This window comes from Mandrillus leucophaeus, unplaced genomic scaffold, assembly GCF_000951045.1.
Source record: "Mandrillus leucophaeus isolate KB7577 unplaced genomic scaffold, Mleu.le_1.0 Scaffold658, whole genome shotgun sequence".
In the NCBI taxonomy this organism is placed as follows: Eukaryota; Metazoa; Chordata; class Mammalia; order Primates; family Cercopithecidae; genus Mandrillus; species Mandrillus leucophaeus.
The window spans coordinates 1,335,600-1,350,987 of NW_012107119.1; the positions used below are offsets into that span (position 1 = coordinate 1,335,600).

The window sequence follows — 15,388 nt, forward strand, 5'->3', positions numbered from 1 at the left end:
ATAAAAGAGGACACAAGCAAATGGAAGAACATACCATGCTCATGGATAGGAAGAATCAATATCGTGAAAATGGCCATACTGCCCAAGGTAATTTACAGATTCAATGCCATCCCCATCAAGCTACCAATGACTTCCTGCACAGAATTGGAAAAAACTACTTCAAAGTTCATATGGAACCAAAAAAGAGCCCGCATTGCCAAGACAATCCAAGTCAAAAGAACAAAGCTGGAGGCATCATGTTACCTGACTTCAAACTATGCTACAAGGCTACAGTAACCAAAACAGCATGGTACTGGTACCAAAACAGAGATACAGACCAACGGAACAGAACAGAGTCCTCAGAAATAATACTACACATCTACAACCATCTGATCTTTGACAAACCTGAGAAAAACAAGAAATGGGGAAAGGATTCCCTATTTAATAAATGGTGCTGGGAAAATTGGCTAGCCATGAGTAGAAAGCTGAAACTGGATCCTTTCCTTACTAATTATATGAAAATTAATTCAAGATGGATTAGAGACTTAATTGTTAGACCTAATACCATAAAAACCCTAGAAGAAAACCTAGGCAATGCCATTTAGGACACAGGCATGGGTAAAGACTTCATGTCTAAAACACCAAAAGCAATGGCAACAAAACCCAAAATTGACAAATGGGACCCAATTAAACTAAAGAGCTTCTGCTCAGCAAAAGGAACTACCATAAGAGTGAACAGGCAACCTACAGAATGGGAGAGAATTAGAGTTTTTCAAATGCTGCATTAAAGAATCTGAAACACTAAAGCCATGTTTTCATTCACACAGCAAAGAATATTATTCTTAAACCCTGTGTGACACGATATGGCTTGGATCTGTGTCTCTACGCAAATCTCCTGTGGAATTGTAATCCCCAATGTTGGAGGTAGGGCCTGGTGGGAGATGATTGGATCATGGGGGTAGTTTCTCATGGTTTAACACCATTCCCTTTAGTGCTATATCATCTCAATAGTGAGTTCTCATGAGATCTAGTTGTTTAAAAGGGTGTAACACCTCCCTCCTCTCTCTCTTCCTCTTGCTCCTGCCATGTAAGATGTGCCTATTTCCCCTTCACCTTCCACCATGATTATAAGTTTCCTGAGGCCACTCCAGAAGCCATGCAGATGCTTCCATGCTTCCTGTACAGCCTGCAGTACTGTGAACCAATTAAACTTCTCTTATTTATAAATTACCTAGTCTCAGGTATTTATTTAAAGTGATGCAAGAATGGACTAATACATGAAGCTTATCCTTATCATTCCCTCATCTGCACAATTATAAAAGAATTTAATTAGTACCTCACTTTAATAGTTCCACATTCTCCATGATCTTGTTTTTCATCTTTTTGAATATGTACTTTTGTAGCTGCCTTGACCTTTATTGGAATGAGTTAGACATGCACATAACCAAATAAACATTCACTTACAGAGAAGATGAACAAAAGAGGAATTTAATGATACACTCCAGATTAGAATTGGTTTTAGAACTAAGAATCAAAGTGGACATTCTTCTTAAGCTACTGAAAAATGCAGCCTATGGTTATCATGCATCACACCTTCAAATAATAACTGTGCAGATAAGCAAACAGTATCACTTGAAATGTATTTCCAAAGTCTCCTATCAGGATGATGATAGAATTAAAATAGTGTATTTAAGAAGTTAATTGATTACCTAAGAACATAATATAGACAAGAATGCAATCCAAAAGTTGATGCTTCTCTTGCAGAGCACAATTACAAATTAATCATACACTGAAAATCACAAATAGTTCTGGAATTTTTTTTAACATAACTTCTGTATTTTGAAAAATGTAACCAATAACTGCATTTACTCTGAATAATACCTCAACAATAATTAAACTCATAACATCAAATTACACTTAAATTTGGGTTAAATCAATTCAAAAAGAAGTCAAAATCTGACCTTTTTGTGCTTCAAGAAAATAAAGCGCATTTTCACAATGAATCAATACAGAAAAACTAATTATCACAGAACTGAACTTCAAATTTTCTGTTAAACTTGAGCAGCATAACTAAGGGTATTCATTAACTATAATAACTACTTAATAAATCTTCAGAAAAAAACTGCTGAGCATATAAAACAGAAACACAGCACTAAATTCACACTTTTGAAATTTGTTATAACTGTGTTCACCTGTGGATACCCAGAAAAAACTATTGTCAAGCAACATGAATCATCCATCCATAAAACCAGGTAGACTGTTACCATGACAGTATAGAAATCTCTGTGATTTATTTCAACATACAAGATATATCACATTTTTATAATAACGTTTACCTTATCTTTGTTTAATAATTTACTCACAGTCATTCAAACAAAAGCATATACATTGTGATTTTAGAAAATTAGTGCAAAATTAAATGTTACATATTAAAACGGATGTAGAAGAAAGTTACAGTCAGGTTTCCTTAAATAATACATAAGAAATAACACCTATTAAAAGGAGAAGTAAAAATTTCTCTTTCTCCATTACATGAAAAACTAAAATAGTTTTTTTAAAAAGGGATATATAGGTTCGTATCTCAAAACCACAGCCATTTATTTATGAAACACCAGTGCCTTCAACTACATCCATGGTTCAACCTGCTGTTTCCCTTAAGCCATATTTTTATCAAGTGAAGAATCTAAATTGAGATTTTTGGAGGTTCAGGCAGTCCTTCCAAAAACCTAAACCATACAAATCATGACATTTGTTTCACAGATCAACTAAAATGGTTTACAGTTTACCTGTTACATTATGCAGGTTTTTCCTTTGCCCTACTCTGCCAAAACATCTTTTTCTTTGATAGTCTACTTCTCACGTTGGTGTAGAAGTCTTTATTCCATCTAGGATGGCCATCCAATGAAGTATAAAATTTTTAATTGGATATTTTCAGAGTCTTTGAAATAGAAACATCATAGACCCATCAAATGAAATGAGCAAAACAAGTTACTTTGAATTCAAAATGCCTTCAAATCAAGAGAGCTGTTTTTAAAAACTCATATAATTCTGGAACCAAGTTTAATGATGGTTTTTAAATGCTCTAGATGCTAGTAATCTGAACATATCATTTAAAATCAAACCACTCCATGGATACTCCAGACACTTCTTTTCATAAATTCCCTTGTTTACTAGTTCCCATGTTTAAAAATGGCTCTTAAAGGTTACTGTACCCTGTAAAACATTAGCAAATTATCCTGAAATTTCCAAAGATTGAAAAACACTGTGCCAAAAAATTATAGTAAATCAAGTGATCAGTAATTTTGCTAAAGGGTAGATATTATTACATATACACACATAGTGCTTTTATTATCCAGAGGAATAAAATATATTTTAATTAACCAATCAAGTCATCTAATAATATTTCATATTTATTTAAAAGACATTGCTCTAACTAAAAAAAAAAAAGGCTACATGTTTAATCTTGGCTATCATATCTTACAACGTAAAATGCCAAAAAAAGTAAGAGTTGTTTTTAACTGAAGACTAATTTTGACACTAACAACTCCACATTAAGACTGCTATTTTTTTCATATCTCCAGTAGTATTCTGGACCTTAAATACCACCACCATATTTTGGAATTTGTGTAAAAACCTTTTTCCCCCTACTGGTCCATAAACATCTTAGGCTCCTTTGCATTTAATCATAGTTTTTTTGTTCTCAGTTAAATGTAGTTTAAGTGGTATTATAAAGATAAAATAAGGTAAAACCTTAATAAATTTTTCACACACAGTAAGTATTCAATAAATAGTGAGGGGTTTTGGTTGGTTGGATGTTTGGTGACTCATTATTGCTTATCCCTGAGGTCTTGAGCTATAATGAGTAATAATTATAAATATTATAATTATAAATTATATAATTATAAATTATTATAATTTATTATAAATAATTATATTAATATATATTATAAATTAATGTATATTATAAATAATTATAAATTATTATATATTTTTTTTAAGTTTATGAGCCTAACCACTCCCTATCATGATTGAGAGTAAACAGCATGTTTTTTAGGGGAGTAACCACATCATGCTGTATCTCTAGTTTCTATTCCACAAATTACAAGTACATATTATAAGTACTCAGTAAGATGTCTTGCAACAAAGGCCATTTATGATAAACCCATAGCTAACATCATACTGAATAGGGAAAACCTTAAAGCTTTTCCTCTAAGAAGTGGAACAAGACAGCCCACTCTTTCCAGTATTATTCAACATAGTACTGGAAGAACTAGTCAAAGCAATTAGACATAAGAAATAAGTAAAGGGCATCCAAAGTGGAAAGGAAGAAGTCAAATTGTCCCTGTTTGCAGATGACATAATCTCATATATAGAAAAACTTAAAGACTCTACTAAAAAACCCTTAGAACTAACAAACAAATTCAGTAAAATTGCAGAATGCGAAATCAACAAACAAAAATCAGTAGCATTTCTACACACGAACAACAAACTAGCTAAAAAAGAAATCAAGAAGTTTGCTGGGTGTGGTGGCTCATGCTTATAATCACAGCACTTTGGGAGGCCAAGGTGGGCACATCACGAGGTCAGGAGATTGAGAACATCTTGGCTAACATGATGAAACCCTGTCTCTACTAAAAATACAAAAAATTAGCCTGGTGTGGTGGTCAGTGCCTGTAGTCTCAGCTACTCGGGAGGCTGAGGCAGGAGAATCACTTGAACCCAGGAGGTGGAGGTTGCAGTGAGCTAAGATCACACCACTGCACTCCAGCCTGGGCAAAAGAGTGACTCCATCTCAAAAAAATAAAAAAAGAAGGAAAAGAAATCAAGAAGTCAATTCCATTTACACAATAGTACACAAGAAATAAAATACCTAGGAATAAATTTAACCAAGGAAGTGAAAGACTTATACAAGGAAAACTATAAAACACTGATTGAAGAAATTGAAAAGGATACAAATGAAAAGATATCCCATGCTTATGGATCAGAAGAATTAATATTGTTAAATGACCATACTAACCAAAGCAACCTACATATCCAATGTAACGCCTACCAAAATACCAATGACATTCTTCCCAGGAAAAAAAAAAAATCCAAATTTGTATGGAACCACAAAAGGCCCCAAATAGACAAAGCAATCCTGAACAAAAAGAACAAAGTTAAAGGTATTACACCACCGGACTTCAAAATATACTACAAGGCTATAGTAACCAAAACAGCATGGCACTGGAATAAAAACAGACTCACAGACCAACAGAACAGATTAGAAAACCCACAAATTAATTCACATATCTACAGCCAACTGCCTTTTGACAAAGCTACCAAGAACATACATTGGGGAAGGGAAACCCTCTTCAATATATGATGCTAAATGGTTATGCATATGAAGAAGAATGAAACTAAACCTTTACCTCTCACAATAAACAAAATACAACTCAAGACAGATTAAATACTTAAATGTAAGACCTGAAATTATAAACCTACTAGAAGAAGACATAGGGAATATGCTTTGGGACATTGTTCTGGGCAAAGATTTTATGAAAATAAGACCTCAAAAGCAGAGGCAACAAAACAAAAAAAAAAAATGGATTGTATCAAACTATAAAGCTTTTGCACAGCAAAGGAAACAATCAACAAAGTGAAAATACAACCTACAGAATGGGAGAAAATATTTTCAAACTATTCATTCCAAAGGGAATTAATATCTTAAATATACAAGGAGCTCAAATATCTCAACAACAACAACAAAATCTGGATTATAAATAGACAAATGATCTGAACAGACATGTTTCAAAAGAAGACATACAAATGGCCAACAAATATATGAAAAGATCACTCAACATCACTAATCATCAGGGAACTACAAATCAACACCACATTGATGTGTTATCCTACTCCAGTTAGAATGACTATTATAAAAAGGACAAAAAATAATAAATGTTGGTGAGAATGTGGAGAAAAGGAAGCTCTTATACACTGTTGGTGGGAATGTAAACTAGTACAACCACTATGGAGAACAGTATATAGGTTCTTCAGAAAACTTCAAAAAACTACAGGTAGAACCACCATATGATCCAGCATACACACCACTACTGGGTGCTCATAAAAAAAAAAAAAAATTATTATATCAAAGAGACATCTGCAGCCCCATGTTTATTGCACTATTCATAATAGCCAAGATATGGAATCAACCTTAGGGGTCCAACAGCAGATGACTAGATAAAGCAAATTAGATATATACACTCAATGGAATAAAAGAGAAATGAAATCCTGTCATTCTCAGCACCAGTTCCATTCTCAGCACCACGAATGAAACTGGAAGACATTATGTTAAGTGAAATAAGATAAGAATAGGCAGTTAAACACCACATGTTCTCATTCATATATGGAAACTAAAAAAAAGTTGATCTCATAGAGGTAAAAAGTAGACCAGAGGGTACTGGAGGCTGAGATGGGTAAGGGTTGGGAGGAAAAAAGAGATTTGTTAAAGGGTATAAAATTAGAACTAGACAGGAAGAATATAATATGGTGTTCTATAGCACTGTAGGGTGACTATAGTTTACATTATAAATTTCAAATAGTTAGAAGGAGGATATTGAATGTTCCCAACACAAAGAAATGATAAATGTTTGAGATGATGGATATGCTAATTACTCTGATGTGATTACTATACACTATATATCAAAACATCACTATGTACCTCCATAAACATGTAGGATTGTTATGTGTCAATTTTTTTAAGTGAATTAAGTTAAATTTTTAAATGGGAGGGATATTAAACTAATAAACTAGAAAAATTACCAAAATCTCTTAAAAATATGTGTTGAAACAATGAATGGTAAAACCAGTAATCAATCAGTCAATGAGTAGATAAGGAGCCACAAGGAGTTTTCGTGTCATAAGAAAAAGGGAGACCAATCTTAGCTCAGTCCCTTTTACTTCTAGTGATGCTTAAATTTATGATTTGTTGATTAATTAATTCGTACCCTCTGTGTCAAAGGCTTCTCAAAATCAGGAAATAATTTAAAATTATTCATAACTAAATCATCGGTAAATGTTTACAGAGGACAGTAAGTTGATAAATGTTAGATAAATGTTAGGTAAACACTGATTTATGATTAGGAAAATAACGAAAACATAATTAAATCTATTAATATATAATTGTAGGATATGAGGATGTTGAAAAATTGATTTGATTTTGAAAAGCAAGCAAACACATTTCTACTTAGGAAATGGTGTTTTTCTGCTGGGTTTTCATTTTCCCTCTTTCATTGAATATTTTCTGGAGTAAGATAAACTTCTGGGCCTGGGAGTTAGGGAGAAAGATGCCCTGGTCCTGACCCTGAGATAGTACCATTGAGTGGGGAAAACAAATCTATAAACTTAGTAGTAATGCACAAAGAATGCAGTAAGTGCTGTAGACACCAGTGAGTGTGTAGGAGCTGGGAGGCCACAACACATATTATTTCTCTGTGAATATATCTCCTGGTTAAAATCCTGAATAATCTGTTCAGTACAACAAAGTTCCAAAAAGAACACTTTCATGAGTTTTTTTAAATTTATAGAGTGAAATGTAACACTTCTGTAGCTCTGTTCAATTGAGAAAAGAGAGCTAAGACTACTTACCTATTTCTCAGGAGAATCAAGAATTTTGCACTTTATATTCCCTGTAGGTTTATATTTTTGTAATTATTGAATTAATACCAGTGCAAACTAAAGATTATTCTTTTATTGTCTAACATTACAATGAAAAATTTCCCCCGAGACTATAACAAGAAACCTCTTGCCTTCAAAAGCTACTTTGCTGGGTTAAAAAAAAATAGTAAGAGTAACTTTTTTTAAAAAGTCAGTGAATTCCATATTCTTCAAATAATTCAGTTAAGAATTAAGGTAAAAACTATTATAGATAATGTACATATTTTCTGCTGACAAATACTATTCAGCAATTTTATTTTCCATATTTCTCTGATTTCTTACAGACAATAGTGAAAAACTTAGAAATATGACATAATTGAAAACCCCATGGACTAAGGCTCAAGAGACTGGAATTCTGGACACAGTTAATCATTAATTAATTATTGACAAGTTTTTTAAGGTCTTTGAGTATTGTCTCTTGGGCAAAAAGTTGAGAGTAGCCTCAGCCAAGCTGGTGATAAGCTTAAACACCATAGTACATAAAGGATCTGTGAGATGCCCCAGGAAATGAGAAGCTTCCACAGAGCATAGTTTAAAGAAAACCTCAATAGATCATTCTGCCTCTAAAAATAAATACACTATTTTCTTTCAATTGCTAGAGAAGTGAATGAGGCACAGAGCTACAGGAAAAATAAAAATAAATGTTATTATCAAAGAAAATTCTACACGGGAAGTAAATAAAATGTCCAGTCACAAATGGAAATATTCTGCTTACTACGTTATTTCTAGATTTTAAAAAAATATTATATGCATGTATATTTTCTATATATTAAAAGCTCATAGTAAGCAAGAAAATCCAGAGTCATTAAGAAAGTTCATGCTTCACTTCTTTGTATTCCTTTGCTTTAAAAGAACTTCCATTAAAAATAAACATTCTGTATCTGCACCCAGATGTAGAAAGTTGAACTGAAAAATAATTACAACCTACACAAAGACTTTCTGTATTTTAAAAAATGGCTGCAGGTTTAAGGTTATATTCATTGATACTGTTTTTGAGGTTCAGATTTAAACTGGAAATATGTAAAACATTAATTTAGTTTTTTGGTTTTGGTTGGTATGTTTTTTAAGTGTTAATGGCATGTAAATGGCTAGGATAATGAAGGCTAAGGAAATAGCTCACAGTCATACAGCTTGCAAGTGGTAAGGCCCAGATATTTAACCTAAAAATTCAGGCCTACTCATTTTCCACCACACCAGGATCACTGTTGCAACTGATTACATAAACAAAACATGTATAATTCATTTACTCATTATGCAAATGTCTGATGAGAGCCTACTGATATGGTTTGGATATTTGTCCCCTTCAAATGTCATGTTAAAATGTAATCCCCAGTGCTGGAGGTGGGGCCTGGTGGGAGGTGTTTGGGTTGTGGCTTGGTCCTGTCCTCACTATAGTGAGTGAGTTCTTGTGAGATCTGGTTGCTTAGAAGTGTGTGGAACCTTCCCCACTTTTTCTCTTTCTCCCACTCTGGCCGTGTGAGATGTCTGCTCCTCCTTTGCTTTCTACCGTACTTGTGAGCTTCCTGAGTCCCTCACCAGAAGCAGATGCCGGCACCACATTTCTTGTACTGTCAGCAGAACCATGAGTCAGTTAAACCTCTTTTCTTTATAAATTACCCAGCCTTAAGTATTTCTTTATAGCATCACAAGAACTGCCTAATACACTGACCCTATGTCACATACTACTGTGAGTGTTGCAGTACAGCAGTGAACAGGAGACAAAATTCCAATGGTGTGATGGTAAATGTTCAACAACTGGCTGCGGAGGAGGAAAAATGGGAAGGGGACCTATCTGCAGTACTTGCACATTTCTGTAACATAAATACTCCGATTATGACAGATTTTAAGTTACCAACTTGGCATCATTAAACTTTGAGTTGGAAAGTTGTGCATATTCAGCTCTTGTGAGCCTCTGTGAACTGGCCCCAGCAAGACACTTAAAAAAATCTGGTTCATGTGCAAAATGCATTCCAGTGGAGAGAGGGAAGCAAAATTCCAGACCAGCAACATAAATAGAACATTAGATACTGATGTGTTACGGAGGCAGGGAAGTTGGGTATGCAGTCGGGTGGTTAGGACAATTTGAAATAGGGTTGTCAGGAAATATTTCCTTAAAAATGACATTTGAGCGAAGCTGTGAAGATGGTTAAGGAGTGGTCCAAGTCGATAACAGAAGAACATTTTAGGATAGAGGTTTCTAGGGGGCTAGATAATAAAGGCCTGGGGATTTATTATAAGGATTTATTATAAAGATTTTGCTGAGCGAGATGGGAAGATATTGAAAGGTCTTTCTCTTTTGTTTTAGTTTTAGTCAAGGAGTGACACGATCACACTTATATTTTTCAAAGACAATTCTTTCTAATGTTTTAAGAGTAAACCACTTGGGGGTGGGCAAAAGTAGAAGCTCTTACAATAATTTAAGCAAGAGATAAGGGTATCTTGGATCAGGGTGGTAGTGGAAAAATAGTGAGAATTGGCGAGATTCCAGTTAGGTTTTAATTAATTAAGAGTCAACAGAATTTGCTGATGGCTTGAATATGGAATGTGACCCAAAAGATGATTCCAAGGATTTTATTATAACTGGAAGGGTGGAGTTATCAGTTACTGAGCTACAGTAGACAATGGGAAGAGTAATTTTAGAGGATAGATGAGATGTTGCTTTGGAATGCGTACAGTCTGATATGCCTATTTGACATTTAAGTGGAGATGTAGAACAGACAGTTGAATATGAGTCCAGTTCCAGGAAAATATTTGGGTTGGAGATAAAACTGTGTGATATTCAAGATAGTGATAATATTTAAAGCACTGGGACTCAGTGGGAGCACCAGAGAGTGAGTGTAAATTTATTTAAAATTTAATCATCTATTTAACAAACACATGTTCCAGTACTGCTCTCAGTGCTTTGCAAGTATAAACTCATTTAATTCTCATACTAAGCCTAAAATGTAGGCATTATTATTTCCTCCTTTTATAAATAAAGAAACTGAAGCACTAGAGAGCAAGTAACTTGCCCAAGGTGACAAGCAAATGGCTAGTAAGTGATAGAAATGGAATTTTTAACCAAGGCTGTTTAGCACTGGAGTTATTATTAGAGAAGTTGTCTAATGGCCTGAGGCTTCAGGAACTGCAACAATTACAGGTTAGGGAGATGAGAGAGATCAGTAAATCTTATTTATAGCAGGTAACACATTTTACTTTGTCATAGAAAATCTATGCTCAAGGAAAGTAGATACAGTAAGTATAGAGTATATGCAAAAACTATGTTTTGTTCCCCTTTATGCTTTTCTATATTTTCTATAATAAATATTAATTCTAGAATCAGGAAAAATTGCATTAAAATAAAGCAAAGGAGTTATTTTAAAAATCTTGTTTCGAAATGCATGTCAGTCTCTATTTACAACACAGCTCAAAGAGAAGGTGCAATGATAATCACTGCTGAAAAACTGAAAGGAAGCTCTCTGCTTAAGTATGAATAAGGTTAACATATAATTTATTGTCCAAACTAGAACAATTCTTGAGAGTAAAAGAGAGTACTATCAATTATATATGACAACAGGGTTAAGTTAGAACTGTTTTAAACATACTTGAAATATATGTAGGTGCCCTAGGGAGACTTCTCCTTAAAAATAGGGTTCGCATGAATACAAAGAAGTCAACTCTTATCTAGTCCATGCACACTACCAAACGTTGTTGCCACCTTCTTACCTTCCCTTCTAGGTTAAATATACCATTATTTGTCATTATTGTTGGTTAACATTTTTACTATTATAAGTACTGGTTAGAATTAGGCATCACAAAACAAACTGAGTACCACCTGTAGATTATTATAGTGGGTTTAGAGATACTCCATTTGAGGCCAATCAGTTGTTATGATGAGAAATACTACAGTAGTCTCCTCTTATATTCAGAGAATACATTTTAAGACCCCCCAGTGGATGCCTGAAACCACAGATAGCACTGAACCCTATACATATACACCTATGATAAAGTTTAATTTATAAGTTAGGCACAGTAAGATATTAACAACAATAACTAATAAAAAATAGAAAAATTAAGTAAAATAAAGGTTACTTGAACAAGAGCACTGTGATACCACAACAGTCAATGTGATAACAGAGATGGCTGTTATGTAATTCACTGGCAGGTGGCATTATATAGACATGCTGCACAACCTAAGTGGGATGGAGCAAGATGGCACAAGATTTCTTCACACTACTCAGAACAGCATGCAATCTAAAACTCATGAGTTCTTATTTCTGGAATTTTCAATTTAATATTTTGAGGACCACAGTTAACAATGGGTAACTGAAACTGTGGAAACCGAAACCACAGATAAGGGGGAACAACTGTACAGAATGAAGTCATTTTTATGGTTAAAGTCCCATTTCAAGGATTTGAAAAGAAATATTAAAATCTTGAACTATAAATATAATCAAAGAAGAAATCACTTTACAATAAAACTTGAAAAAAATACCTTTATTCCCATTCTAACTTAAATGAATTAGAAACAACACACCTATTCACTTCCATTTCCTAAACTATTTTTTTTTTAATTATACTTTAAGTTCTGGGATACATGCGCAGAACATGCGGGTTGTTACATAGGTATACACATGCCACGTTGGTTTGCTGCACTTATCAACCCATCATCTACATTAAGTATTTCTCCTAATTCTATCCCTCTCTTAGCCCTCCACCTGCCAACATGCCCTGGTGTGTGATGTTCCCCTCCCTGTGTTCATGTGTCCTCAGTGTTCAATTCCCACATGTGAGTGAGAACATGGGGTGTTTGGTTTTCTGTTCCTGTGTTAGTTTGCTGAGAATGATGGTTTCCAGCTTCATCCACGTCGCTGCAAAGGACATGAACTCATCTTTTTTATGGCTGCATAGTATTCCATAGTGTGTATGTGCCACATTTTCTTTATACAGTCTATTACTGATGGGCATTTGGTTTGGTTGCAAGTCTTTGCTATTGTGAAAAGTGCTGCTATAAACATACCTGTGCATGGGTCTTTATAATGGAATGATTTACAACCCTTTGGATATATACCCAGTAATGGGATTTCTGGGTCAAATGCTGTTTCTGGTCCTAAATGACTACGGGGTAAATTAAGGCAGAAATAAATAAGTTATTTGAAATCAAGGAGAACAAAGACACAATATACCAGAATCTCTGGAAGACAGCTAAAGCCGTGGTTAAAGGGAAATTTATAGCACTAAATGCCCTCAGGAGAAAGTGAAGAATATCTAAAATCGACACCCTAACATCATAATTAAAATAACTAGAGAAGCAAGAGTAAACAAATTCAAAAGATAGCAGAGGACAAGAAATAACTAAGGTCAGAGCAAAACTGAAGGATAGATACACGAAAAACCCTTCAAAAAATCAATTAATCCATGAGCTGATTTTTTGAAAAGGTTAACAAAATGGAACAAAATTTTTCCCTTGCTGGCAAGGAGTTGTGATCCTTTGCAGCGGAAGAGGCATTCTGGTTTTTGGAGTTTTCAGCCTTTTTGTGCTGGTTTTTCCTCATCTTCGTGGATTTATCTACCTTTGGTCTTTGATGCTGGTTACCTTCAGATGGGATTTTTCTGTGAGTGTCCTTTTTGCTGATGTTGATGCTATTCCTTTCTGTTTGGTAGTTTTCCATCTAACAGGCCCCTCTGCTGGAGTTTGCTGGAGGTCCACTCCAGATCCTGTTTGCCTGAGTATTACCAGCAGAGACTGCAGAACAGCAAAGATTGTGCCTGTTCCTTCCTCTGGAAGGTTTTTTCAGAGGGGGCACCTGCCAGATGCCAGCCAGAGCTCTCCTGTATGAGGCATCTGTCCACCCGTGCTGGGAGGTGTGGGGTTAGGGACCCACTTGAGGGGATAGTCTGTCACTTAGCAGAGCTTGATTGCTGTGCTGGGAGATCTGCTGCTCTCTTCAGAGCCGGCAGGCAGGGATGTTAAAGTCTACAGAAGCTATGCCCACAGCCACCCCTTCACCAGGTACTCCATCCCAGGGAGATGGGAGTTTCATCTATAAGTCCCCGACTGAGGCTGCTGCCTTTTGTTCAGAGATGCCCTGCCCAGAGAGGCGGAATCTAGAGACAGTCTGGCTACAGCGGCTTTGCTGAGCTGCAGTGGCCTCCGCCCGGTTCGAACTTTCTGGCAGTTTTGTTTACACTGTGAGGGGAAAACCGCCTACTCAAGCCTCAGTAATGGTAGACGCCCCTCCCGCCACCAAGCCTGAGCATCCCAGGTCGACTTCAGACTGCTGTGCTGTGGGTGAGAATTTTCAAGCCAGTGGATCTTAGCTTGCTGGGCTCCATGGGAGTGGGATCCGCTGAGCTAGACCACTTGGCCCCCTGGCTTCGGCCCCCTGGCTTCAGCCCCCTTTCGAGGGGAGTAAATGGTTCTGTCTCACTGGTGTTCCAGGCACCAGTAGGGTATGAAAAAAATCTCTTGTAGCTAGTTTGGTGTCTACCCAAATGGCTACCCCGTTTTGTGCTTGAAACCTAGGACCCCTGTGGTTTAGACACCTGAGGGAATCTGCAGGTTGCAAAGACCATGGAAAAAGCATAGCATCTGGGACAGAGTGCACCTTTCCTCATGGCACAGTCCTTCATGGCTTCCCTTGACTAGGGGAGAGAGTTCCCTGACCCCTTGCACTTCCTGGGTGAGGTGACGCCCCACCCTGCTTCAGCTCGCCCTCTGTGGGCTGCACCCACTGTGTAACCAGTCCCAGTGAGATTACAGAAGTTGTCTAATGGTACCTCAGGTGGAAATGCAGAAATCATTCATCTTCTGCATTGATCTCGCTGGGAGCTGCAGACTGGAGCTGTTTCTATTTGGCCATCTTGCCAGCTCCCAATCCTAAACTACTTTTAATATGATATAAATACTGACTTTGGTGTGGAATGTATGCACATGGTATGTCAAAGTGGAAATACAAGGGAATATATACTGTACCTTGTTTTACCTGTAAGGAACACACACCTGACAAAAGGCAATTTTCACATCCAAAGTTGGTTCACTGCAGTAGTATAAGAAATGGAGGCTCATAAATACCTAGAGGAAAAAGAAATGGAACATAAATTTTCAAATCACTTATTTTTCATTACATAGCAATATAGATATTGGCATAATTTGAGCTATATGCAAAGTATCATACACAACATATCTCCAACATAATCCTTATCTTGACCCATACTATACCTTTCACAAACTGTATTTAATAATGAAATAAGGTAAAAAGGTCCTATCTTTTATAATGATCAATTCCATCACACTCATAAAGATTAGATATAAGAAAGGGGACATACCTAATAATTTAAAGGGAAATACATCCTGTTATAAAGAATTTTCAGTTCTTAACATTTAATTAACAACAACAACAAAAAACCCTCAAACATATGCTGAACAGGATATATGTACTTACTGCAGAATAAAAGCACTATTAAATAAAATATAATTTATAATAGAATTCTATATAGGACTTGGAGTAATTACATTAGAGCTTAGAGTATCAGTATAGATAAATTTTTCTTTTTTCTTTTTTATTATTATACTTTAATTATCAGGGTACATGTGCACAACGTGTAGGTTTGTTACATATGTATACTTGTGCCATGCTGGTGTGCTGCACCCATCAACTCGTCAGCACCCATCAACTCATCATTTACATCAGGTATAACTCCCAATGCCATCCCTCCCCCCATCCCCTCCCCGTAA

General features: G+C 35.7%; 1 protein-coding gene across 4 annotated transcripts in view; it reads right to left on the reverse strand.

The window, feature by feature from the left end:
- Positions 1-15,388, reverse strand: part of MAPK10 (mitogen-activated protein kinase 10) — a 353,499-nt gene that overhangs the window by 150,141 nt on the left and 187,970 nt on the right. For 2 of the 4 annotated variants that reach the window (XM_012001303.1, XM_012001302.1), the window contains one exon: positions 14,654-14,725. In XM_012001303.1, coding sequence (XP_011856693.1) covers positions 14,654-14,719 — 66 coding nt within the window. In that variant the 5' untranslated portion in view covers positions 14,720-14,725. Of the gene's footprint in view, positions 1-14,626; positions 14,726-15,388 lie in introns of all 4 variants that reach the window. The other 2 variants (XM_012001304.1, XM_012001305.1) reach the window with 1 other exon arrangement.